The sequence below is a fragment of the Anas platyrhynchos genome, chromosome 5 (genome assembly GCF_047663525.1).
Source record: "Anas platyrhynchos isolate ZD024472 breed Pekin duck chromosome 5, IASCAAS_PekinDuck_T2T, whole genome shotgun sequence".
Classification (NCBI taxonomy): domain Eukaryota; kingdom Metazoa; phylum Chordata; class Aves; order Anseriformes; family Anatidae; genus Anas; species Anas platyrhynchos.
The window spans coordinates 15,403,838-15,431,510 of NC_092591.1; the positions used below are offsets into that span (position 1 = coordinate 15,403,838).

At 35.1% G+C, this 27,673-nt stretch overlaps 1 protein-coding gene across 9 annotated transcripts in view; it reads left to right on the top strand.

Moving 5' to 3' along the window:
• DICER1 (dicer 1, ribonuclease III) overlaps positions 1 to 27,673 on the top strand; it is an 82,353-nt gene that overhangs the window by 13,929 nt on the left and 40,751 nt on the right. For 6 of the 9 annotated variants that reach the window (XM_072038339.1, XM_072038338.1, XM_072038344.1 and 3 more), the window contains exons 2-13: positions 4,027 to 4,092; positions 4,968 to 5,068; positions 12,330 to 12,522; positions 13,395 to 13,557; positions 13,982 to 14,112; positions 15,775 to 15,909; positions 16,783 to 16,943; positions 18,218 to 18,386; positions 20,439 to 20,911; positions 24,958 to 25,090; positions 26,694 to 26,936; positions 27,034 to 27,188. In XM_072038339.1, coding sequence (XP_071894440.1) covers positions 12,379 to 12,522; positions 13,395 to 13,557; positions 13,982 to 14,112; positions 15,775 to 15,909; positions 16,783 to 16,943; positions 18,218 to 18,386; positions 20,439 to 20,911; positions 24,958 to 25,090; positions 26,694 to 26,936; positions 27,034 to 27,188 — 1,907 coding nt within the window. In that variant the 5' untranslated portion in view covers positions 4,027 to 4,092; positions 4,968 to 5,068; positions 12,330 to 12,378. Of the gene's footprint in view, positions 1 to 243; positions 268 to 4,026; positions 4,093 to 4,967; positions 5,069 to 12,329; positions 12,523 to 13,394; positions 13,558 to 13,981; positions 14,113 to 15,774; positions 15,910 to 16,782; positions 16,944 to 18,217; positions 18,387 to 20,438; positions 20,912 to 24,957; positions 25,091 to 26,693; positions 26,937 to 27,033; positions 27,189 to 27,673 lie in introns of those variants that run through there. The other 3 variants (XM_072038341.1, XM_072038342.1, XM_072038343.1) reach the window with 3 other exon arrangements.

Here is a 27,673-nt window from a genome sequence, read left to right on the forward strand (position 1 = left end):
TCATATTTTATGTGAGAGCACTTGAAACACTTAAGATTCCAGAGAGTGTTTTCACCTACACCTTTAGACATTATTATATAGTCTGTTTAAAACAAATACATAAAAATTGGCAGGCATATAGAAGTGTCTTACAGATTATGCTGTTTTTTTCTTCAGTAAAATAAATTAAAATGAATGAAGTCTTTCCCCTACCCTCCCTGTCCCCCCTTTTCTTCCTCCTATCTGAAGATACCTGTCTGGAGATTGGATTCCCTGGCATCTGAGAAGGTATGGTGGGGTGTTTTTTGTTTTCGAGGCAAGAAAACATTAAGATGTTACTGCAAAAAGACATCAAAGGTCTCTTAATTTGGGGAGTGTTAGTTGGCTGTCTTTATACTATGTTTTTATGAACTTAATGTTGATTTTATCCCAGCTTCATATAAAAGAAAATTCCAGCACTGTGCCCACAGGTAGTTGGCCAGGAAAGAGTGTATGCAGACGTGTAGTGTGATCAGTGAGAAGCTTTTCTTTTTCAGGAAAACAGATGAAAAAACACAAAGCCCAAAATGTAATTAAATAATGTACTAATCAGTATGTAATACTTCAATATTTTGTGTGTTTCGTTAGGATGAGTTAATTTGCACTATTAATTTCCCCAAATTAATTTGCATATTATTAAGCCTACTATTTCCATATTGAATTTCAGGTGATAGATGAATTAATATTATAATCAGTGCTATGAGATCTGAACTTTCATTTAGACTGTTGGTGAAAATTGTAGAAGATGGCTTAAAAACCCAGATATCCATAGATTTTTTTGCATTGTGACGCTAGTAATTTCAGAGACCTCTTGTATTGTAGAACTCTGTTAGTAACTTTGGATGTTCTGGCAGAGAAAGAACAGAAAACTGTCAAACACCTGTGTTTTGGGGAGCTTGACTTTTTGCCACATGGGGAGGAAGGATTTATGTTTTTGTTTACGCAAATAACGGGCTTGAAATCCCCACGTGGGGTTATATTCAGGGGGCAGCTGCTGCTTTTACTTACCATAAGCAAGAATAATTGGTGCTTTGGAACTGTACTTGCCTCACAGCTTGCCCCTGGGCTGGGGAAAAGAGAAATCCCTGCCCTAAGGTCTGCTTAATTGCCTTCCTGTCAAAACACACACTTGCCTGAGAGGCTTAAATGTAACCTTTAGCTAAATTAAATAATTACCAGTAAATAATTTGCTACCCAAGTAAAGGACCACATGATAGATAAATTCATCGATATGTTTGACTATATTTTCTTGTGATATTGATGTAATAATATACTTAAGTTCACAGATCCTACTTTATGTAGTTAACTGTGATTTTTAAATGGGTAAGTTTTCAAATAGTAGCGTGAAAAAAAAAGGCAAGTATTACATGGAGTAATTTGACTTTAATTGTGAAATCTATTAAATGTTTCAGTGTTCTTACAGTTGGCTTCTCATTTAAAGAGGTGTTCTGAGTATTCTTTTTTTCCCCAGACTTCCATGGAGAAGGCTTAGTTGCACAGATGCTAAAAGTATTTTGTTTTGGAGTCAATCTGAGATAGTATGCAGTTTGTACTGGGCTTCCTGACTAGCTGTGTTTGCAGTAAGAAAAAGAAAAGAAATATATTTGAAATATAAGGTTGCTGGGATAATGCATTGCAGAGAAGGCTGACTCCCTCTTGGTACTGACTCCACGTCATAACATGTACACACACAGGATGCCAGCCCAGAGGACTTTCTCTTAACCCTAGTAGTGGTTTTTACCCTCCTATGCTGCAGGGCTTTGAATCATGCTACAATGCGTTTGTGTTTGCATGAAGGTGGTTCACCCCATAGCTCTCTTGTGAGCTTCAGTCTGATTGCATAGATCCTGCAAGAAAATAATTTTCAAGCTGTTAACAGTTCATGAATAATAGTTTAATTAAGCATTAACATCGTAATTTGGATAGAAGTAATAGTTTAACTTCAAACTGTAGATGGTGATGGAGGGAGAATACTGATAATCTGTGTTTCAAATTCAGTCCATTGCCTGTTTGTTGTATGTCACCTGTTTTTTTGTTTATAATATTTCATTCTTCCACCCTCTAATTTTTTTTTTTTTAAATAGCAACAGTTAGGTATCACATCAAGATAATTTACAAATACTGAATTATAAAACCACAGTATGAAAAAAAAACAAAAACCAAACCTGTTGATATATTCCTCTATGTACTCCATGATACATTTGTTTACTTGTCTTTTCTGGAGTAGCAAATAGCCTACATACTTGAAGGTCTTGGCTGAGTTTGGCAGAGACTTGTGGTCGCTTGCAGATTGCCAGGGCATCGGAGATCTGCAGGAGTAACTTGTGTCACTTGGATGCTTTTCTTGACATCTTTATAGGACCTGATTTTTTTCCATGTTGCTGCTTTATACTTTGATTATTTGGTGTGTTTGCAGTGTGCCTAATTAGACAAAATAACCAGGTGTTATGGAATGCTTACCTTCTACCTTTAGATAAAATATGTGAATATTGAGCTCTCAAAAATTGTTACTGTTCGAGTTTTCTAGAATGTCTTCTGTTTTTAGTGGTATCAGTGTTATTTAAAAAGTCACTTTGCCTTTTTCTCCTCTGCTTTTTTAACAAGACTTACAGCCAGTGTAGAGTAAAATTATATAAATTATATTGCATACATGTATTCTGTGGTTGAAGAAGTTACATCGGATTGGGCTCTGATTTTTTTGTAGGCAATCAAAGCTGGCTGTTTTGTTATTTACTGGGGTAAGCCCTGTCTGCGTCCCTTGTTGGGCTGGGATCACTGGCAAGCTGCACAGGCCTTGGGCCTGCAGGCCCGGCTGGCTGCTGCACCAGGCTTTTGTCTGGGCGGGTGCACCACCACCATTTAGATGCTAATGGCATAGAAGTTTGCTGTTTTGTAGGAGAACTTGACTGCATCTCAGGAATGTGGCCTGTCTGCTTGTATGTTAGCTTCAGCATTAAAAGGGCCTACTGTAATTCCTGCCTGCCAATCGATTAAGGCTGCAGTCTTCTGGTTTACAGCTCTGATGTGCCAAAGGAAATTGTTGGGCTTGGTGGAGAATTACACACTTCTTTGGTTCTCCCAAATCTTACCTACCAATTTGTTTGCTTTTTGCTTGCCATCTGTGATTACAGAATAAAGTGTGTTTGTGTGAAGCAATACATGGCATTAGCTCTGCTGACAAATAATTGAGACTTCGTGTTTGTTATGTGGAAGGGTAACTAAATGCTGTAGTTGCAAGAGAAGCAGGAAGAAACAATATAAACTGTGGTTTATTTCTGTATTTTTCTTGCAGAAGTGACAGTTTTCTGTTGTTAGGCTATTTTCTGGTTCAGTGCAATACGTATTCTGGTTCATGTTTTGGCGGCGGTGAATAGATGAATAATCTAGACATAACAGGAACATATTACAATCAATTTAAGTTCTACTCACGACTTCCTACCAATAATTTTCTGTATTTTGTGCAGAAAAAGATGTGTGTGTGATGCAAACGTGAACTTGAAAAGTATCCCTGGCACTGAGATTTGTATTGGTCTATTTTATACATTAACACAGTACTCACCAGATTTTCTTCTTTGCACTCCCTACACATTCTTGTTCTAAAATAAAGCAAAAATTGTTTATTTGGCTTTCTCAAAAGGAGTGCATATTCTTTAAGCTTTTTCAAAACTGTCAGCTGATAAATTGCTTTAAGACCTCATCACAGTATTAGGTGAAACTCCTGTGGAGGGAGCACAGGGGAAGAAAATTGTAAATCTAGTACTCAGCTAGCAATTACTTTAGCAGATAAAACAGAATATATGCAAATATCTCCTGAGCACTTATGGCTTTCAGATGCTGACTGTCTGTATCCCTAGCCAAAAAAGGACATATGATAATTAGATTTTGAAGGACCATGTGCTGTTGCTACAGAGCTAAATATTAAAATGCAAGAAAGCAGACTACCACATGGCACAATTGATTTTTATGGCAGTTCATGTTAAAATGCTCTCTTTTTATATTGCCTTTTAGGTTACCTAGGGTGAAACAAAATTACAGGCTTGGAAACTCTGGAAAAGCTCAGCATCAGCATTTGAGGTAAAAATGAACATACTGAAGTAATCTTGGGAGTGTCCTTCTCGTTAACTATATGGAACTGATTGGAGTAGAAATTTTCATCAAGATTCATTTTGCATTTAAGTTTTCAGTATTGATTAAAAAAATTTGACTTCAGCGTCTCTCTAGGTCTGGGAAAACTAATACTTTAGGTGAATATCTCATATAAATTTTGTGCTTTAGAGCTTTGAGAATATTGTAAATCTGTTTAGATATACTATGTTTTGTGTTTTAAGTTTTATAAAGTTGCTAATGTATCTATGAAGTTGTCATGAATTACTGCTGATTTTATGTGTATAGCTAAATGTGTTCTTATACAATTTGAAATTTATTAATTGCAAAATACTACTTTTATTTAAATATACATGTTCTAATTCTTAGAAATTGTTGCTGCTTTTTTATTAATTTACTGTATTGTGGCTTCAAATTGAAACTAAAAAAATCTGAATTCCGTTTTTTATGTTTAACTTAAGTGAAATGAAAGTATTTGTGTATGGAAAACACATTACATTTGAAAAAATAGTTTAAAACATACTTCTATATTTTTCATATGAAACAATTATTAATATTAATCATAGTAACCTGTTAAGTAGGATTAGGGAATTATGCTTTCCTTGCGTATTTAAACTATCAGAAATTAGCATTTAAATCACTTTAATTTTGTGTTTCTACTACTAAAATAAAATCATGCACAAGATGGACTTTAACTGGCCAAGAGAAATGAACTATTTTAGTGTAGCACTGACACATTTATAATATTTATAAGCAAATGAATTTCCACAATTAACCCTGGTATTGTAGTTCCCTTTTCAAATCATTTTTATACTTCAGAGGGATTTTTTGTTCTTCTTTTTAAGAGCCGAAGTTTGCAAATTATGTGATTAACCTACAAGCTGATATCATGATGTCAAAATGCAGTTTGGAAAGCATAAGCACAGAGGCTGCAGAAATTAAAACGGTAAGTTTGTGGTATGGGAGAAACAGATTTTTGTGCACCGCTTAGGTATATTCTCCTGGTTTATATTTAAAGCTCCTTCAGGACCATTAAGTGACTGCTGTGCGTGTGGATATAGAAACTTACATTGACTTTCTTTGGAAAGAATGATGAAAATACCTACATTATGTTATCTGTGGATGGTTAGGTAAAGCAATGGCATAAAGAAAGGTGTTTGCTACGCAACACGTGCCTTGATATTTTCTGTAAAACCAGATATGATTGGAAATGTATTTTTAAAGTGGTTATTGTTTAACATTCAGTTGTGGGTTTTACACTGAAATATGGTTGTGTAGATGAAATAGAGAGGAAATAGGGGGAAGAGGCAGGGGGAAGAGGCAAAGTGTTGGAATTAGAATTAAGTTTATATGTTTTAGGAGATAAAAACTTACTGAGGAAAGTAGATGGCAGGTAACTAGTTCTGGTCTTACTCTCAACAGTATGCTTCAGATTGGGTTATAGTTGAGCAAAAACAGGGGAGAGACTATCTTATTAAAGTTGTGTATATGAAAAAAAAGATATGTGGTTTGATGTCATAGAGAGGGCATACATGTACCTAATTTCACCTGTCCTCACCTCCCTTTGCCTTGTATTTAAATGCTGTGTGCTTCAAGTTTTATCTCTTGCCCTCTGTGTTAAGGGGGTGAAACGAGAAATCTGCATCTCAGCAGTTCTGCACCCCTGATTAATGAACTGCATAGATAGGCCGGTTGCACTGGGATTTGTATGCATCTTTTTAAAAGATGAAATAGTTTGTCCTAGTATCTGGCTGCATGTCTGTATGTGTTACAGGAGAACTGTCTCCTTTTTAAACTGTTATTCTGAATGCCTTGTATACTTGTGTCAGTAGCAATATGCTAGAAAACAGATACATTTTCATTTTCTCATTTTATTTCTGTACTGGCAAATACCTTGCAGCCCATGTATGCTATGCTGATATATCAAGGTATAATCCTATTGCTTTAGGGTCTGTTACAGTGTACAGCAGCATAAGTTTGTTGGTGTGAACTGTGTCCTGTTGGCTTTGTTGATAGAGCTGGGCTAATTGCAACAGAAAGCGTTTATTACACATTTGCCTCAAATCCAGGTTTGCACGTACCAGTGACTGAACACTTGAAGGACTTCAGGGGTTGTGCATTTATCTGAATCTGCTAAGTGTCATGTTATACTCCATTTCTCTTCTTTTGTCAGAAGTTCAGTAGGAGTCTGGCAGGCATTCCAGCTGCTAACTATATCGTGTTGCATGTAGAAGTGCTTCAGAAGCAGCTCATTCAAATGTGGAGCCTCAGTGTAATTTTCATTTTCCTAGGTTCTCCAATTAAAGTTTTCTGAACAACAAAAAGCAGCCTTTGGCTCCCTTGCCTTGCTGTTAATGACCAATGTTCTGGTTGTAGTGTAAGGCTGATTTTATATCATAAAAATATAACAAATAAAATCTAGTTCAAGATGAATGTTCACAGTGAATACTGATTGTACTAGGGAAACCAGGGAAGTTGGCTTTTGGAGGTATACTTAAGCTTTGTAAGCATTTATGCATTCTGTTTGTATGTCTTGAAAGTGAATAGATCCAAATTTTTATTTTTAAAAATATTGTAGGACCACAAAAACTGTTAGTGCATCTGGTGAAGGTCTCTGAAGGATAATTGATAAGGAATGTTTTGTGCAGCTTCCCTGTATGTGTTGAAATATGTTAAAGATAACAAGCAATAACAGGGATTTCTGATTCATGCTCTTTAATTATACTGTTTGACAGTGTTTCCGTACTTAAACATCTGGGCCAAACGATGTCCTTCAGAAACCTTCAGAAACTTAGGAAAGTTTCTGATCCTGATTTAGAAACGAAATAACAGAAGAATCTCGTATGTTCACCTCCACTTGAGCAAAATAATTCTTACTGGAGAGAGCTTACAGTATAAAAAAGAAGTCACTATAACAAACTTTTTAGTGTTAACTGAATATTTTCCATATTTTAAAATTAACATTTACATTGATCTTTGACTCTGTATTTTGTATTCTTAATATTTTACACATTTCTTTTTATTCATCCATTACCAGGAAAGAATTTTCTGTAGATCTTTTAACAAATTCATGTTTCATGTAGCACTCAGATGTGTAATGTGTTGAAAAAAGAGTCTTAACATCGCACTCTAAGTGTTCATGGGAGAGAATATACAAGCAGCAAGTTTCTGTTCCTATTTGTTGTATGGGTTATGGTTTATTTACTCTCAAGTAAGTGTTATTTCATCTCTTCCTATCAGAGGTTAATCTGTTTTTTCTTCCAATGCTGACAGTGTTTTTAGATAATAAATCAAAAACTTGTAGGCAAAGATGAAAACCTACGGCATCAGAAATATTTATTTTATTGTTAAGACTGTGTCAGGTAGAAATTCAGACATCAAGGCTAGAGGTCTTGAAGGCAGAGGAAATATGCTGTATTTGGCAGTAATAATTTTTTGTGAATATGAGGGAGGTGTAGTTTTGTATTAAGTTGTTATAAATCTAACATGTAATAGGCATGCAACTTGTGGTTAAAACCCTGAAAGATGAATCCCAGTGGCTCCGGTCTCTTCCCTGTTTACTTCGGTGTTATTCTATAAATGTTCTAAACAGTCCTTGGAGCAGGGCTAGATCCAGTATGTCCTATTTCAGGTAAGCGCCCTTCTTGGTTTGGCTTGTATTCCTTAGTGCAGTAAAACTGGAAGTTTTCTTGTGCACCAAAGGACTGCTTCAACTTGGGTATGGTCCTGTGACTGAAAAACCTATACCTGTGTTCCAGGATCATCCTAGCCTGGAAGAAGCTGCTATTAAATGTTCATTCCCAACCTTGTGCCTTTTTGAAATACATTTCTTTAAAAGGTAGAACACTGGGCTAATCTTATTTGAAGTTTACAGCTCATTGTGTGTTCACGTAAACACACATGAAAGTGAGGATATCAAGTTGTGGGTTTTGCTGTTAAACTACCAAGACTTGTGGTCAAAAAATTGGACCTTTCAGTATTTATTTTCTAAGAACAGATAAGGCTGGACACTATGCTGCTTTTGTCCAGTTTTTATAGCCTAGTCTAGAGCCTCATGAAGCAGAACTTCTGTTTCCTGTATTTTTCCCTTTAAATTTGACTTCAGCAAGTTCTTAGTTTCTTGCTGTATCAATATCCAAATAACACAGTTGGTAAAGATAGAACATCTTTGTGGATATCTTTGTTACTTATACTGGCAGAGCAGGACTATTTTATTTTCCTGCTTCCCTTTTAGCTAGTTTCAGGGCTCGGTTAACTTCTGTCCACAAATTCTGAACATATGTACTTATATCTCAACTGTTTCCAATTTAAAACCTGTTCTTCAAGTAGATGTGTTTTTCCCCTTCTTATTTCTAGATGGTCTTGCACTGCTTTTCTTTTATTGAAGAACTTGATATTTTTCCTTGCTATTGAAATAGAGACTTATAATGATATAATTACTTCATTATTATGGCCTATTCCCATAATAACATTGACATTGGTCTTGTCAGATCTTATATACTTCCAATACAAATAATAAAAATGAAGGCCAGAACTAGGAAACTGTTCAACACACCAGGAAGTAGCATTGGTGGTTTATGGAGGTGGACTTCTTTCTTCTTACCTGAGTAACCATACAGTGGGTGGGAATCAAAGCTGTTTCGAGTGTGCTCTACCTCATGAGAGCTTCACTCTATTATTTTGCTAATTAATAACAAAGTTCATGATAGCTAAATCCTGCTTTTTGAGGGGTCAGATTATAGGGTAGTAATAGTATGATTAACTGCAGAAGAAAACACTGTTTTAAGTTACTAATGCATACATACTTCTTCCTTTGCACTTTAAAAAATTGCATGATTTTTAATGAGAATGCTTTTTGATCTCTATGAGATGATTGTATTTTAGGGCAGGTCTTTCATGAAGCTATGTAGGAAACAAAACTAGTTTACAGTGTACAATATTTCCCAGGAGCAAGGCAATGGTTTGCAGGATCAATCTGGAGCTGCATTTAAGTATGAATCTCTGCTCCTTGCAGTGGGATAGCTATCCTGCTATCATTGTCATGGAGTAGTATGTTGAAAAGGAGATAAGCTTCTTTGTGAATATTAGATCCTAAAGATCCTAAGTTTGTTTTACTAAAAGACTTCTCAAACATATTTAATTTTTAATCTTTTAATGTTTAATTTGTTTGTTCCCGAGGTTGTATTTATGGTTTGGAAAAGAAATACAAAATAGGTGGAATAGCAAACAAAAAGGAGACATAGCTGATCCTAAATGCTGTATAAGACCAAAGTGGCTGAGCTTAGGTATGAAAATGATGGGCAAGTCACCTTAGCAAAAATTAAAAAAAAAAAAAAATAAAATCCTGGTCCATTCCAGCCTTGAACAATTATGACTGTTACCAGGTCTTGTTTTAAAACTGAAAAGCAAATAGAAATTATGTTTCTACATGAGTTACTTTGTGGAAGTAGAGAAAAGTGCCTGAGGCCATTTCAATGAAATGTTGTCATCAGAAAGACCTCTGCATTCTTCAAAGGATTTTTTTTCTGTTACCAAATAACATGTTATTCATTTGAATATAAAAAAGATAAGCCAGATACATTAAAGGATAAGCTCATTTATTACCTTGAGAGGGGGAGAACTTTCCACTAGTCCCCCCCAACTCATGCGCATTAGCTGTTACTTCATACAGAAACTGCTTCTATGTTAGCAGTGCCCGGAGTTTCCAGGTGCTTTCTACCAGTAGCTGGGGAAGATTGTGTATTGCACAAGAGTCCTTGCCACCTGACTGATATGATCTGATTAATTCCATATTGATTAACATCAGTACATTTGATGTGTAAATGCTTAGGACATCAGAATGTCAAGGATGATCATCTTTAACTACATGCAACTGTAGCACATACACACATCTCCTGCTACTTGACTTATATGGCACAGAGCTGTGGAAACTTCAGTGAAGGAGCGGCCATCCATGAAGCCACTGGCTCCAAAGGGAGTGAACCAAACACTCTTTTGGTCTTAATGGATTTGCAGACTGTATGAGGTGACTACTCCAGTAATTAGAACTGAACCTGCACGTTCTCGTATACAGCCCGAAATCTATAAAAACAACTTTAAAATCTCCAGGACTCTTCTTGTATTACAACTGAAATGAATAATAATGTATTTCTGAATTTATGATGTGTGTAACCTATGTTGGTTTTTTATTTGCACCCAAATAAAGCAATGTTGTATTGATCTGTTCTTTTCCATTTAGAGAATCTGAAAGACCCAGGCTGAAAACATAACTTAGGTTACAGGACTGAAAAAGTAAATGAGAAGTAATCACAAGATTTGATTGAGTTTGGAGATTCATTCAAAAGCAACTGGAAAAATCAGTTAGAGAATGCTCTAAAGAAATAAATACTTTTTTGATAGAGAGGGAAGTGCATTGATTCCTGAGCCAAAGACTAAAGTTAAGTTCACTCTGTCTTTCACTAAGCATTTCTTTCTGACTGCCTTTAAAACAGAAATAGTTCTTTATAATGGAGTACAGCAGTGTTACTTCAACTTAACCACACTGTCCTTCAGGCTTCTCCTGCCCCTTTGGGGAAAAAAAAATAAAAATAAATTGAAACAAAGCTTTGTCTCTGACTATTTTTTGTAAAGTGGCATTACTTCTGCATAAATGTCCAAGAGGAGTAATCATATAATTCAATGTAATGCCTTCTTTTTGTCTTACAAGATATACGGGAGATGGAACCTAGACTGAATCAGTCTGATCTCATCAGAGCTTCTCATAGTTACTTAATGTTAGTTACATTAGAATACATGTACAAGTCAGTGTCTAGACATGGTCTAAATTGTAATATTTAACTTGGAAATATGCATATACAATGAAGAGCTTACACTCTGTTGTAAATAAAAGAAAACTTTGTCTTAATACAAAGAGAAATGAATACTTTTCTTCTTACTTGGACTGCTTTATTTATAGTCTTTCAAAGTAATTATTTCTCATAACCTTCAGAGGTCAGTGTTTTCTGTTACACACTTGTCTCAGAATTGCAAATATTCTTTCCTAGTACAACAGTTGCAAAAATTATTTTTCCTGTTGTACAGAATAGCAAGGACATTTCTATACAATAGGGTGTTAATTAGCTTTTTCTCATATGTTTTTAAGTATTAAATTTGAAGCTGGGGTAGTTTTAGCATCAGTCCTGTGTCGTCCCCGTCCCCGTCCCCGTCCCCGTCCCCCCCCCCCCCCCCCCCAAAAAAAAGGGGGGGGGGGGCATAAAATGAATTCAGAATAGGATATGTATCTGCTTTGAAGGTGGGGGGAGGAGTTCAAAAAGTTCATCAGAGTTGATGCAGTATGTATGTATTATAGTAAATAGCTCTATGGTACACCTTCATGCCTTGTCTATTCAGTCTCCCTGGGAAAGATAGAATTGATTTATACCTTGATTTTCCTGACAGTTATCAAACATTCCTAAAACAAACATTCCTAAAAGCCTTCAGTAATGAAGGGTTTCCCTTTAGTAGGGGTAGTATTTTCTGGTGTGTAGTTGTGAATGGATTGTCTATTAATTAGAGTATCTTTCTGGAAACTTATGGTTAACCTGATAAGGGAGCAATTATCCATTAGTTCTTATCAGCATCATCAGCAATCATTTGTTAAATTGCCATCAGCTCTTCAACAGATTCTGGTTAGGTTAACTGTTTGAAAACAGGCTCTTTTGAAGCTTCTGTTCATTTTCCTTTGATTAAAGTCCATGTTGCGTGCATGTATGTGTATGTAAAGTTTTGACTGGTCATAGGACTTCTTGCACAGAAAGAAAAATGGAAAATGCGGTAGACTTACTTAGTACCTATGGTATCGAAAATCTATTTATTTTCTTTCATGACGCAAAGCTAGAACAGCTTTATTTCTTTGTTAATCAATAAATTTTAAAAGGGGGGCGGGTGTCAGAACACAAATAGAACTTCATTCAGAAAGGTACAAATCCAAGTGGCTAGAACGAACTTTGACCCATGAAGTGCAGCTCCTTTTGAATTTATTTGATAAATACACATCTTTAAATGAAGAAAGTCTCCAAGTTTGAAATTGAAATGTTCTGCTGAAAATAACGAGACTTACTGCTTACTGGAAGTGAAATAAGAATAAAGTTTTATATTATTTTTTAGATTTTGTTTTGGTTTTGCTTTATATTGTGACTATCTAATATTGTTTCTCTTTCTTCTCATAGTAGGCTGTGCTGGAACAAAAATGCAATGAAAGAAACACTGGATGAATGAATGAAAAGCCCTGCTTTGCAATCCCTCAGCATGGCGGGACTGCAGCTCATGACCCCTGCTTCCTCCCCAATGGGTCCTTTTTTTGGACTACCATGGCAACAAGAAGCAATTCATGATAACATTTACACGCCAAGAAAATATCAGGTACTAGTGATAATACTTTTTTTTTTTTCCTGACATTAATATATTAGTAAAATTAAATCCATCAGTTCAATAGAGAAGGAACTAGAGCAGCTGGAGAAAGTAGTGTTGGACACAGCCTAGGCGTATGTCTCTTACAGCTCCACCTATCGGGAGCTAATTGTGTCTCTGTTTCCTTACCTTGGCTGCATTCTGCTTTTGTAATAATCCTGTTTCCTCTTACTAGTTTGCTCTAATAAACCAGACTTTTAAGCTGAATATTCTCCTGCTCTGCTCTCTGCAAGATGCACAAGATTGTACACTGTGATTATATGCATAAAGTCATGTCTCCTTCTGTCTTCTCCATAGTAAATACAGATTTTGATTCACATATGTGTCAAAACACTTCAGTAATGTCAGAAATGCTGTCAGGGCACTCTGATTTTCAGTTTGCTACAGAAAGCTATTTCTGATTTCTGGAATTTCAGTTCTCTTTGTGCCCTGCAGAGGTGCCTGAAAGCTAGCATTTGGCTGGTATTACTGAAAAGGTTATATCACAGTGAGCTAACATACTTGCATATTTGACTTAATCGATGTATATAATTAGATTTAAAAGCACTAGCTTGTTGTTTTAGACAGTATGTCTAGTAACATAGTCATCTCTTAAAAAGCTATAGTTAGAAAGGTATTTAGAACATGAATAAATAATGATACTAGAGGAATTTAGTTTTAGAAGCAGGACTATGTCACTAATGAGGACACTCTTAATTCTGTGGCACTGGGAGGAAGGGCTCTAAGAGGTAACATTGGCCTGTCTGTAGTTTATTTACCTCTTGTGTTGTTTTTTGTCAGCCTTTTCACTGCATTGCTGCAAATAATATTATTTTTTAATTTAGGTTGAACTGCTTGAAGCAGCTTTGGATCATAATACAATAGTCTGTTTAAACACTGGCTCAGGGAAGACTTTTATTGCAGTACTACTCACTAAAGAGCTGTCCTATCAGATCAGGGGAGATTTCAACAAAAACGGAAGAAGAACTGTGTTCTTGGTCAACTCAGGTAAGAAGAGAAGTATACAAAGTTCCCAAATGTGCTAATGTTACTGTCAGGGGATACTCCTTAAGGGAAGCTGTGTGAAAGCAGTGTTGGGAGAAACTTTTGCATGAAGTCCTTAGCAGTAAGGATACTGACTAAAGAATGTGATTGATACCTTTCACTTGTTGCCTATCATACTCTTGATACCAACTCTTTATCTTTTACGTCTCCTGTTTTCTGCTTTAAAATCAAGGCATAAAATCTGGAGTGCAGTTTAATTAGCAATTTGTTTCTTTACTGTAGTTTTACATGGAGGTAGTTGCCATGCAGCTAGCCTAACAAAGATCACATTATGAAATATGGTGCTAGTAATAGAGCAAACATCTTAAAGGTTTTTTCATACATTAATTTTTGTGTGACTGAGGGTTTTTTGTCTCTTTCTTTTAAGCAAATCAAGTTGCTCAACAAGTGTCAGCTGTCAGGACACATTCAGATCTTAAAGTGGGAGAGTATTCAAGTTTAGAGGTAACTGAATCATGGACAAAAGAGAAATGGAGTCAGGAATTCTCTAAGCATCAGGTAATGTATTAAGTATAAACTACAAATATAAGCAGAGTCTACAATAAGTTAGGCTTGATGAGAATTGATGGTTTCTTTCCAATTATACATTAATGGTTCTAAAAGAAATTTAACACGTTGGTGAGATTTGTATATCAATTTTAAAGCAAAACATATAAAGAAGGTAGTCAGGTTGTTTTAAAAACCTGTCCTCTTAATCCTTTGTTTCCAGTCTCCCTACCTGGTGGTTCATGATGATGATTGCAGAAGAAATTTTTAATGTGCAGGTTGTACTTTAAATGCCATTAAAATATGTATAAATATTAAGTAATAAATAAAGATATTAAAATTAAATGGTCATCAGGGATCGGAGCATTTATCTTTTTGTTATGCTTTTTACTTCTTTTCTTTTTGGGTTTCTGTATAGTTCTCTTTTTAGATGGAAAATCATTGCGTTTAGTAGTAATATAGTAATATTTTTGTAGGTGGTTCAATGTTAGCATAAAAATAGTACATAATTTTATCAAGAAACTCAAATATTATTTGCTATAATTGTATGCTGATTTCTGTAACCTAAGTCTTGAAACTAAGAGATGGTCTTAATATGTGTTTACTGCTAATAAAATCCATGAAGCCTAAACTGAGAAATTTGAGATACTCTACTGGACAGTTCTTGCTGATTATAGCATGAAAATGTAGCAGCAATGAATTATTCAGTAGTGTTCTACACTACTTGGAAGAACTCTTATTATTTTCTAACTCCAACAGTTTTAGTTAAGAGTTTTTTTAAGAAATCTAAAATAAACTTGAAGTTCTTCAGAAGAGCTAAAATTATTCTGTTAGCTCATTTGGTAAATTTTCTTATCAATTACTCCAGTACTCAATAATAGGATTTGTTATTAGGGCCTAATTGTAGTACTTGTATTGGCAGAGACATTGTCAAATAATGAGTTCAGAACTCCAGAGTATGAGAAAAAAGATTAATTAGTCTTAATTTGTATGCAACCTATATATATGCCCTGCCTCTGTTTTTTGACCTAACACAGCCCTCTGTACTGTTAAAACTTACTTAATTGTGATGCCTAAATGATGCCCTCTTTAAATTGCAAATAATCTTTCTAACTTTCTACAGAAGTTTTCGTGCTAGAGGGCAGGATGCAATTTTTAAAGTGTTTAGATTTACTTTTGAATGATAATTTTGAATTTAAGGTTGGCCTTCTAAAGATCTTCTGTTGCTGTCATTAATCCCACTGCAGTCTTTACCACTTCCGTGACAATTTTGTTAATTTTTGCTGCATGAGCATGTGGTTATCAGTTTAGGGAGAAGTATTTTTCTTGCTGTGGACATGAGGTTCTGGCAGATTAGGGACACTGAATTCAGTGACATTTGTTCTGTGTAGTCTTGCTGGTGTTAATATTATTTATTTATTGTAATTGTTTTTTTCTAGGCATGTGACTGGAGATGTGTATAAAACCTTTAGATAGATTACTTTCTCAACTACGTAATGTTTTGTTCTCCCATGCACTAAGGGGATATAGGTAGATGAATAAATGGCATTCACATTTGGTAATACTGTATAGTAAGACCTGCAGAAGAGCTTTTCCATTTCACTTTGACCTCAGAGTCTTTTTTTTACTACTACTTTTTTTTTTTTACTAACACTTTTTCCCCCTTTTATCTAGGTTCTGGTTATGACATGTCATGTTGCTTTGACTGTTCTGAGAAATGAATATTTATCCCTGTCAAATATTAATCTTCTGGTGTTTGATGAGTGCCATCTTGCAATCCAGGACCACCCATACCGTGAAATTATGAAGGTCGGTTTCCCCTGCATGAACATTCTAATGTTTTGTTGAGGAGAATGAGTGTGGTGGAAGAGTTGGAGAAGTGGGAAATATTTAAGCCAGCTTTTGCTATTTAAGGAAACGTATTTTATAGTTCCATTTTATCAATGGAACCATATTTTAGCATGTTGTGGAATTGTAAATTTACTGTAATGAATTAACACTTCACTGATGTTATGAGACAGAAAAATAGTGTGTTTATGATATTTTATAGCGGTGATTAAAGAAAAACCTGGCATTAACATAAAAAAAAAAGTATGGAATTAAATACATTTTCTAAATTAATTGGTTAAAATATTTGAGGGGGAGTGTTTGGAAATGGGCTGTACTAATAAGTTTATTTTTAAAATAGTGATTTCTGAATATGTTTGTAGAGCTTTTTTGGAATATTGCTGTCTCTGTGTGGTATTTGGTTTATATAATATGGTTAACCTTTATAACAGATGTCTTTCCAGATCTTTCTTCAAGTTTGACCACAAACCATGTGTACTTTATTTCTTAGATAATACTTTATTTTTTTCATGGTGTGTAAGTATTATGATGTGCATGTCTGTTGTAAATGCGGCAGGGATATCCTGTGCAATGCTAACAGTCTATTTCTCTGTATATTTCCACCCAGTAAATATTTATCTTTAAACTTGATAGCTGTTAAATATTCTTTAGTTCTTTAGGTTAAATTCCAGGCAATAGAGTAGAAAATACCTGTTGGGTGTTTGTTTCCCTGTCCAATACTTGTTATTCAAATACTAATTTCCTATTAAGCTTCTTGACTGGTAGTTTGATAGCAGGCTTGCAGGATGGTGGAAACAACTGTCCAAAGGTATTTCATTCTGGTTTAATTTACAGATCTGTGAGAATTACCCATCATGTCCTCGAATCCTGGGATTAACAGCTTCCATTTTAAATGGGAAATGTGATCCTGCTGAGTTAGAGGAGAAGATCCAGAAACTGGAGAAAATACTAAAGAGCAATGCTGAAACTGCAACTGATTTGGTGGTCTTAGACAGGTATGTTGCTGTACAATTATAGCTGTTTAATTCACAACTGCATTTTCGTTTAATAAGGAATAAATCAGTAGAGTTATTTTCTAGTTAAAACCTTAAGAAAGGTGTGTGTATCTGGTGCCATTACGTCCGTATGGGATATGGACAAGAAGATAAACATGTAAAATGGCTTTTTGAGTAACCAGTGTTGAAGTACATCTTTCTTTAAGGTTAAGTACAAAGAGTACTTTGATTTAATGTTCCGACATATTATGTTGGGGAAAAAAAAAGACAAAAATAAAAATCATTCCATAACACTTTTTGTTGTAAAACTCGCCGTCTTATGTTTGGAGTAGCTGGTTTATGTTCAGCATATGCTGTAATGTTGCTATTTCATTGAGAAAAACGTTGCAACATCCACAATACAAGATGCCAGAGAAGTTGCGTGGATTTTTTTGTTGTTTTAAATGACTACTCTGGGTTTAGATGGTAATGAAAGCCAGAGGGAGATAAGAGGAAAACAGTAAAAACACTACTGGAATAGTAAAGCAAGTGAGTGTTTTCCGCTGTGTTTTTTACAGACTATAAAATGCTGTGAATTTTCTTTTTTTAAATAAAGATAGTGATAATGTGATTGTTTGCTGTGGAGGAAAGTTAATGTGAAACAATTAATAAATTATACATTTTCTTGCAGCAGCTGTACTGTTTTGTATAAACTAAGTTTCAGATAATATCAAAAAGATGTTCTGGAACAGTTGCTTTGTGTTCTTTGTTTTTCTTGAATGTATTTTTCTGAACCTGTGTGAACCATTTGCTTTTATGAATTTCTCACTTGTTTTTGTGACATTCAAGAAGAGTAAATACTTTACTTGTGTAACTGCATACAGACCTAAATCTATGCTATCTGTATTTTATTTGTTTGGTATATCAAAAGAGTACGCTTTGGAATACTAGAAGTGAAGATGGTGGTCAAGTAGATTCAATTTGCTTTGCCATAAATTTTCAGATATTTGAAGTGTAGATAGTGATATCATCCTTTTTTTTTTTCTTTTTTTTTTTTAAGGAAGTATGTGAGAAAGAATACTATTTCAGAACAAAGTAGTTTAGTATTTGTAGTGGTGGTTTTTTTTACTTTTTATAATTATACTTTTTTATATATATTTAACTGTGCAACTCTAGTCATTGAGTCATTGACTCTAGTCATTGTAGTATAGTCTTGACTATACTATATATTGCCCTTGCTATTTGCCATGTAACCTTAACAGGCTGAAATAACTTGATCTTTGCCCTCAATTAAGATATACTTCTCAGCCATGTGAGATTGTTGTAGACTGTGGACCATATACTGACAAAAGTGGGTTGTATGGAAGATTATTAAAGGAATTGGATGAAGCGCTTCATTTTCTAAATGACTGCAACATATCTGTACATTCAAAGGAAAGAGATTCTACATTAATTTCAAAACAGGTAAGGACATAACTTGCGTGGTAAACTGGGAATGGAAATCATACTACTGTTTTTCTTTGCAGTATATGTTATGTTACTGAAACTTTCTAAGCTAACTGAAACTTTCTAAGTCAGCCTAGTGTATCTAAGCAAAAAGACTTGTTATTTTTGTATTCCAGTGCAGGTAATGATTGGGGCTTAAATGTCAATTATCAATTCCTAGATCAGAACTTCATCTAGTTTGAGAACCTTGTATGCGAATTAGCTTAAGGCAGAAAAATATTCTGCACCCCTATTTCTGAAGTCAAGAATTTGACATCTTTATGATCTCCAATAACCTTTGAATAATTCAGTACAGAAGAGGAAGTAATGCCTCAGGGAACATTAGGAAAAGCTGTGTGTAGTTGTATTACAAGATAATAAAGTAAGAGTAGAGGCAAAAATTCCAACCATAGCCCTACAATTTCCACAATTTATTTTAGAACAGTGTTGAATTAGTGGAATGGAATTTCAACCTGAAACTTGCTCCTACCTTTCTACGTGTTTGCCCATGTGTGGTCATGCAGGATGGCAGAGTAGAATACAGAAGGCATGGTGAGCATTTGTTGAGCAGGGATCTGTCTGAGGTTCCTGTCTGAGGTTGAAGCACCCTTTTTTTCCTTTGGCTTTGAAATTGCCTCCTGAGGTAGAACTGTGTAAGTACTTAAGTCTATATGACAAGAAGTTAGAAGTGAGTTGTATTTTTATATCAATCTATGAGGAAGTTGACAATTGTATTTCTGAAATACTTTGGGATGAAGAGAGTTTCCTTAAACATTTCTAGAGAACCAACACTCTGGCAGTGTCCAGATAAAAAAGATTATTTGCACCAGAGAGAAGGATGATAAGTAAGGCAGTCTATATTTCTACTTTTCAGTCCCTCACAATTGCATGAGGAAGTCCTGGTTGCTTTTGTGCTAAACTTAAAATGCAATGGGGTAAAATGCATAAGGAATACTGGCAGCTGGGTGTGATCCCAAGGATTTACGTAGTCCAGAGGAGTGGATTAACTATGCTTCTGGTGCATGTAGCCCTCTGTGCTTGTTTGCTGATCCAGCATCTCTACAAGAAGATGGAGGCACCCATATTAAGAAAAAGAAATGTTTTTCACCTGTGATGTCCTTTTGTCTTGGTTGTGGGGAGAATCAAGTCTCTGTATGCAGTTGCAATTTGTTCAGAAAAAAAAATGCCTTCAAGTCCCACAGCTAACAAATGTTAGGGAAGATAGTGTAAAGAAATCTTGCTCTATATTTCTCCACAGAATTAAGGAAGAGGGATTAAGAAAGAACAACTGAAAACTACTATCGTGACTATTTTGAGATGTTTCTGTTGTAACAGGACGTGTATATCATTAGTATTGTTTGTAACTCATTTCTGTATTTCCTTGTTTAGTGTTTGATCACTTGACTGTGGGAGGAATAACCTTGCCATCACATAAGATGTTGATGGTACTTAAGAGTCTATGCTTTTTTCTCTGAGTAGTGTAGAGTTCCCTCTGTTTTTCCTATTGGGCCCCCACGTACATACCCCTAATTTTTTTCCTTTGAGAGGTGAGACTTAGTAAGATTAACCTAATGCAACTTCCTGCTCAGATACTTTTGAAAGCTTAGGAAGTGTATCACTAATGAAAAAAAAAAAAAAGCCTACTAAAACATTTAGTTTGTTATTAGTTCCATGTTTAACATAAGGGATAATTCTTTCTGCTTTGTTTATTGAGGTGCCTCAAGAAGTATTCTCCTTTTTAACATAATTATCTTAAGGTAAATTTCAAATAACAATTTCACCAAACTGCAAAATATTATTTAAATTATTTTTGGGATTCAGAAATGTCAGAATTTGAAAGTTTAGTTGTGACTTAGAACCAAAGTTCCCAAGGTTGTCTAAATGACAGAAGCCAATTTTAAATATTTTTGTGATAGAATAGGTATAATAATCCTTACAAAGATTGTGCTATATGAGAAACAAGATCCCAGTCTTACATCAATAATTCATGAATGTATTCTTTAAACTGATATTTGAATTCATTTGTTGTAGATATTGTCAGACTGTCGAGCTGTGTTGGTTGTTCTGGGACCCTGGTGTGCAGATAAGGTAGCTGGGATGATGGTGAGAGAGCTACAGAAGTATATCAAACATGAACAAGAGGAGCTGCACAGGAAATTTTTATTGTTTACAGACACTTTCCTAAGGAAAATACATGCACTCTGTGAAGAGCACTTCTCACCTGCCTCACTTGACCTGAAATTTGTAACCCCAAAAGTAATAAAGCTGCTTGAAATCTTGCGCAAATACAAACCATATGAACGGCAGCAGTTTGAAAGCGTTGAATGGTATAACAATAGGAATCAGGATAATTATGTGTCTTGGAGTGATTCTGAAGATGATGATGAGGATGAAGAAATTGAGGAGAAAGAGAAGCCAGAGACTAATTTCCCATCTCCTTTTACTAATATTTTATGTGGAATTATTTTTGTGGAAAGAAGATACACAGCAGTTGTTCTAAATAGGTAAATCTTCTTTATTTAAAAAAAAAATAATTAAAAAAACACACTCAGCTGCCAGCACATGGATGTTAGTATTGTGAATATGTAGGATATTGTATATCTTGTATTTTTAGAATTTCATTTACAGTTGGTTTAGGAGACAATACTGGATCTATGTAAAGAAAGAATAACAACAACAAAAAAAAAACAGGTTGTGTATATGGGGTGGATGGGAAGGGCCAAATGTTTTTGAAAATTATACCCAAGGGCTCATTTTGGATCTGGGTTTGTAATTTGATTTGTTTAGAAGGTGAAACACTGTACCTTAACTGCAAAATAGACATATATTGACTTGCACTAATAGGACTTCTAATTTATATTTGCAATGGATGCTGGAAATTCCTTTAGCCTACCGAGTGCAATAGTTCTGGAAATTTTACCATTACCTTACTAAATCACATTATTATATGATCCAGTCTGCAGAAATCAAATTTGCCCTTACACAAATATATCTTAAGATTTACCAGTACTACTTTAACAGTTGGTGTTTATAAAAACGCCTATTCAGTAAAACACTAAGTACTTTCTTACAGTATGCAATAAGAAAAATATGAACCGTGGAATATTTGCCAAGATACACTTTGCAGTACTCTCGTTCCTTATCAGTTCTTATTCCTGAATGTGATCCATGATAGTTACACATAACATTTAAAATTCTTAAATGCCTTTTGCCACAAACTGAGTGACATGTGATTTATTTGCATCTTGATTTTAGTGGGGAGGGGAGGGAGGGTTTTAATAGAGTGCTAAATGTCCTGTGCAATCTGTTTATTAAGTTCTGGATACCTCTGAATCTGACCCTTCTGTTGTTACCTTTTGCCTGACTGAATAGTTTGTATTATATAATATAGTCATTGATCTGCAGACCTGCCTATGTGTTTTTTGTGAACTTCATCTTTTTTGTTTGCTTTTCTGCACTCTTAACTATGTTTACATAAATATGCTATATAATGCAAATTAAGCCATTCAGAGAAATGACAGTGTTCTCTTATTAACTCTTGAACAAATAACTTTAATAGATCCTGATAACTTTTTTTGTTGAGTTGGAATGAGTATTTCACTACCCTACAGGGAGTGAATGGAAATGTGAAATTGTATTTTTCTTTTAAATTATGAATGAGGTCGAAATACTTTTTTTCTGCTGTCTGTTCTTGTAGACTGTGACTTATGTACTATAATATATGCTAACTACTATTGAAACCAACAGAGAATGATATCTAGACCCAATAGGTAACCAATTTCTGCCATCTTTAAGCCTCTTTTAGTATAGGCTATGGGCAGCAAAAAATCAAACTGTATGCATCTTTTTATCCAGTTATTTTTATCCAGAAAGTTAGCTAACATAACTTCAAAATGCTCCTGTACCTCATGTACACCTGGTCTCAAAAATTCCTGGAAGATCAGCACCCTTGAGCTTATTGCAGCTATGTTGATACTGTACATAGAGGTAGAAATACTGTTTCCTGAATAAGGAAGTCACAAACTTTTGAATTAGTATATTAAAGTCACTCAAGCTTCCAATAATCCACTGTGGATCAGAAAAAACTTAAAGTAGTAGTATCATTATTTTTTTTAAATCTCTACAGTAAAACTTCAAGACTATAATCCTGGTTTATGAAGTCCGTAGTTCATGATGAATGGGGAAAGGCAACACTTGTAGCCTGTGTTGGACTTTGTGGAAGAAAGGGGTAGGGTTTTCCTCTGACACAGTAATTAGGGCTAATCTTTCTTTAGAGATCTTTAGCAGCAGCCACTGCTTACATTGTAAATGCTACAGACTAGAGACGGGAAAAACAAAAGCAAACAAAACCAACCCATGTCCTGCCCCCAAACAACTTTTTTTTTGTTGTTATTACTATACACAACTGATGAAGTGGCTCATTTACTGTTTTGTTTGGTCTATACAGTTCATTCCTGATCTGAAATGGAGCTTAGAGGAAGCTGAAATCATTTTTTGAGGCCCCATGTCCGTCTGTTTTCATTGCAGTGGCTCACAACTTCCCTAGAGAAGGGTCTGAAAGCAGAAATTTAGGTCTGTTTGGAAAACAATATCTACTAGCTATCACTACTTAATTTTCTTTTTGACCACAATGTTAAAGTATTAAATGTTTCTCAAGAACTTTCCAAAGCTGTGCACAGTGACATGTTTATTCAGTTGCTTTTAATTTTTGTCCATTTCTGTAATGAGTGAGACACAGTAGGAATGTTTGGAATGCTTACTAGATAGATGCTCAAATTGAAGCTATACAGCTTGGCAGAAATGCCACATAGAGAAATAAAACAAAAATAAGGCTTTGTTCCCATTATTACTCTTAATTTCTTAGAATGTCTCTCTCTAGAGCCTAGGCTGTATATAGAAATGGGAATCTGTTCAGCTAAAAGAGCATTTAGTCTAGTACAAGAGAATCACAGAATAGTTTGGGTTGGAAGGGACCTTAAAGATCATCTCATTCCAATCCCCTGCTGTACCCCACGCCCCATCCAGCCTGGCCTCGAACACCTGCAGGGATGGGGCATCCACAGCTTCTCTAGGCAACCTGTGCTATTACCTCACCACCTTCTGAGTGAAGAATTTCTTCCTAATAGCTAATCTAAATCTTCCCTCTTTTAGTTTAAAGCCATTCTACCTTGTCCTATTACTGCACTACCTGACAATTAGTACTTCCTCAGCTCTCCTGCAGCCCCCTAAAGGGCGCTCTACATTACTGGGAGAATGCTGTAAGGTCTCCCCAGAGCCTTCTCTTCTCCAGGCTGAATAACCCCAACTCCCTCAGCCTGTTGGAGAGATGCTCCAACCTGTTGCTCATCTTTGTGGCCCTCCTCTGGACTCAGTCTAATACACCAATGTCCTTGTGCTGTCTGTTTCTATAAGGATAGCAAACTGTTTGCTGCTTTTCCATTTTTTTTGCTTATTCTCCCTGACCATTCTAGTTTGAACAGAGTACAAAGGAAGGAAGCCTCCAAAATGCTTTATGTTCATATAAACTTCATTAAAATTGGTGACTTGAGCAGTATTCCAGTGGGAGAGAGAGCAGGAGAACTTTGCTATTTTCTGTCTGGTTTGACAGCAGCTAGCTGGGCTAGGTAAGTAGCAGGGGCCTAGCACAACACCCAGCCTCTTCTGTGAGAGCTGCTCAAGGTGTAAGTGTGAGGAAGTTGGATTGCTGTTGGAGGTGTATGAAGGCAGGTTGTCCTTACACGTGAGGAGGACCAGGTGATGGACAGATGGCTGTGATATGAGAAAACTGGTACTGGGATGGCTCTAGTGAAACATGCAAGAGGTGTAATTTTTTGTATATGACCCCTTGATTCTATTGGCTCTGCTGCTCATAAGTCTGCTATGGTTGAGAAATCCCAGATTCTGTCCATGCTGAAAACAGATCAACTAAGGATGCTACAGCATAAGCAATTACTTTGATTGCACAAGGTAATTATGCTCTTAAATCCACAAATGCCTCATTCTAGATTCAGAACTTTATTTATACAAACAATCTTCTAGCTTGTCTGTGAAATCAAAGCATTGCCTTGGTCAGCTTTTCCTGCTTTTATAAGCTAAAGAAAGATGCAGGGGAATAAGCTGAATGAACACCTTATGTTGAGGAAACACACTTTTTGAGGGAGCAGTTAAAGGTCTTTCTGCTACAGTTAGTCATTTACAGAGAATGAAATTCACTAAAATGTAATGAATAGGGTTTAGTAACAACAGGAAGCTTTAGAGTAGTAGCTTGGTTTAAAAATACCAGTTTTTAACAACAGGTTTTACCATGATAAGTCTAAAATGTATGTGATGCATGCAGTTGCATGCTTTGTACGTGGTCTGTCTTACTATTATTGTAGAGGTTTTCACTAGAAATTAGTCTTTTTAAAGAAATCTAAGGCTAGTTTATGTGCTAGCAAGATGCATACTTTTCATGTTTCCACTTCTTTTTTTTTAACATAGTTATTGTAAACAAAAGATTGTCTTCCATTTTTTGGTTTGTGACTTCTAAAAACACATGTAATATTTTTAGGTTGATAAAAGAAGCTGGTAAACAAGATCCAGAACTGGCTTACATCAGTAGCAATTTTATAACTGGACATGGCATTGGCAAGAATCAGCCTCGTAACAAGCAGATGGAAGTAGAATTCAGAAAACAGGAAGAGGTAACTTCAAGAAAAATAATTGAAACTAGCAGTACCTTCAGAACTTTTTTTTTTTTTTAACAGACAGAGTCTGGGCACAGTCACTGGAAGTTCAGGGAATACCCATGGTGTAACAAATATGCATACTAATTTGAAATACAGATGTTTTTCATAAAAATAACAGATGTTTAGATAAATTGCTGTGTCACATAGTACAAACAAATTAAAACTTCATGTAAAATTATGCTCCTGTCTTGTGAGATCATCAGTCATCTAATTGTTCTCCATTGGGTTAATAGTGGTACAGTAATACTGTACAGAAAGTCAAGGTTCCTGGCATTTTTAACAATTATTAAGTTGCTTTTATGTTTATTTTTGCTAAAAGTGAGTTTTGTAAATCTCTAAATTACATAAATGTAGAACTCCATGATTTTGACCTGACATGCATGTAAAGTATTTCGAAGACAAGTACATTCTTCCCTCATACCCCAGCTGGCTTGTCAACTTTCTAGCTTTTGTGATGATACTGTCATCTAGTAGCCTTCTGAAATCATTGTGTACTTGTATAAATTTGCCCTTTTATATGGTGAGGAGAGAATACTGTTAAATAAAGAACGTTAACTTAAATGCACAGTTTAAAAAAAGAAAAAAAAACAAAAAAAAACTTAATGTAGTAAAACTCCTGAAGTGTAGTAGATCAGGAGTTGAATAGTGAATGTATTTAAAAGAAAAAAATGTGTCATATAAGTAATGAAGCTAATCATGCCTAATAGATCTGATTAAAAACAAACACACATACATATATATATATAAGTAAACTTACATGCATGAAAGGGGTGCAAAAAGACACATCTGTCACCCAGAACATAAAGCCTTTAAAAATGTCATAATGTATGGGTTTAATCCACTAATGAAGGTTAGCTGATCATATGCCACATGTACAAAACTTTAAAATCAGTGAATATTCTTGGCACCTATTCAATAACAAATTTAAAACATAAACTTTTCATTTTTGGGAATCTTTATTAACATGGTACAACCATATATTTTGCTCTTTAGTTTTCTTAAAATATGTTTCCTTTCTAGAATTTCTAATGTAACAACACAACTGGTAGTGTTGTGGAAAATATTTTTTATGCTTTTTCTGACCCTCCTTTTTTCCACCTCAAAACAAAAATCCTTAATGTTTACTAAACAATGTAAATATGAGAAGTAACAACTCTAGAATGTGTTTTTTTTGCCTCCGAAGTGGATGTTTCAACCTCAGAAATAATTGATTGAAAAAAAATGCTCTCCTGAAAGCAGCATTTTGTTATGCTCTAATTAAAAAAACAACAACAAAAAAAAAGGTGGTTTCTTCTCTGTTGCTAGTGTCTGCAGTATCTCATTAGACTTGCGTAATTTCAGGTAAATATCAGATATGATTCCTAGAAATCTGACTATTATGACAAAATGGTCTTGCTGTGGTTCTGAAAATACTTCTTATAGTGGCTTTGTATTTGCATACTTAGACAAATTTTTTGAATGTCTGATCAATTCTCTTTGATTGTACTAGCTTTTGAGGAAGTGGGTGACACAGTCAAGTGTCAGATTAATCTCAAATTCATCTTCATTCCTTCTGCAGGTTCTTAGAAAATTTCGAGCACATGAGACCAACCTACTTATTGCTACTAGTATTGTAGAAGAGGGTGTTGACATACCAAAATGCAACTTGGTGGTGCGTTTTGATTTGCCCACAGAATACCGTTCTTATGTTCAGTCAAAAGGAAGAGCTAGAGCACCAATTTCCAATTACATAATGTTAGCTGATACAGACAAAATTAAAAGTTTTGAAGAAGATCTTAAGACATATAAAGCAATTGAGAAGGTATGTGGTCAGAGGAATGTGCCTGTTTTTGTTAAATTTATCATAGTATGTTTTAAATGAAACATCTCTCATCATATTCTGTTCTTGAAATGTTAAGATCCTGAGAAACAAATGCTCAAAATCTGTTGATGCTGGTGAAACTGAAACTGAACCCATTGTTGATGATGATGATGTATTTCCACCCTATGTGTTGAGGCCAGATGAGAACAGTCCAAGAGTTACTATTAACACTGCAATTGGACACATAAATAGGTAGGAGGCATGTTCCCTTCTACTTTTTCTCTGTGAATAAAAAGCTTGTAAGTTTGTCTTGGAACATGGGAGCATAGACTGGGGCATGGTGCATATTTCATCTTGGGAGTCTTGAACAGGGTCTTCTCATCGAGAGAAAGTGATTGCGCTGGTTTGAAGGTATAGTTCGCTTCTGTCTCTTTATCATACAGAGGTTCTAGCTCTGATATAATAAATGTAATAATAAATTCCTTTGTAATTAAAACCATTCTGTAATTTAAAGCTGTCCTGAAAACTTAATTTCAAACTAGATAGTAAGGTCCTTTTTTCCCCCCTCTTACCAAGCTAGGTTTAAAAATAGGTAAGTAGCACATTAAAACTGTAGTAAAATCTTCCAGTTCTGATATTCACATTTGCCAGATCAATGTGTTGCTGTTGTTTTTGTTGTTGTATTCAAAAACAAAAACATAGTAAGCTGAACATAATACCATTCCACAAGACAGGAT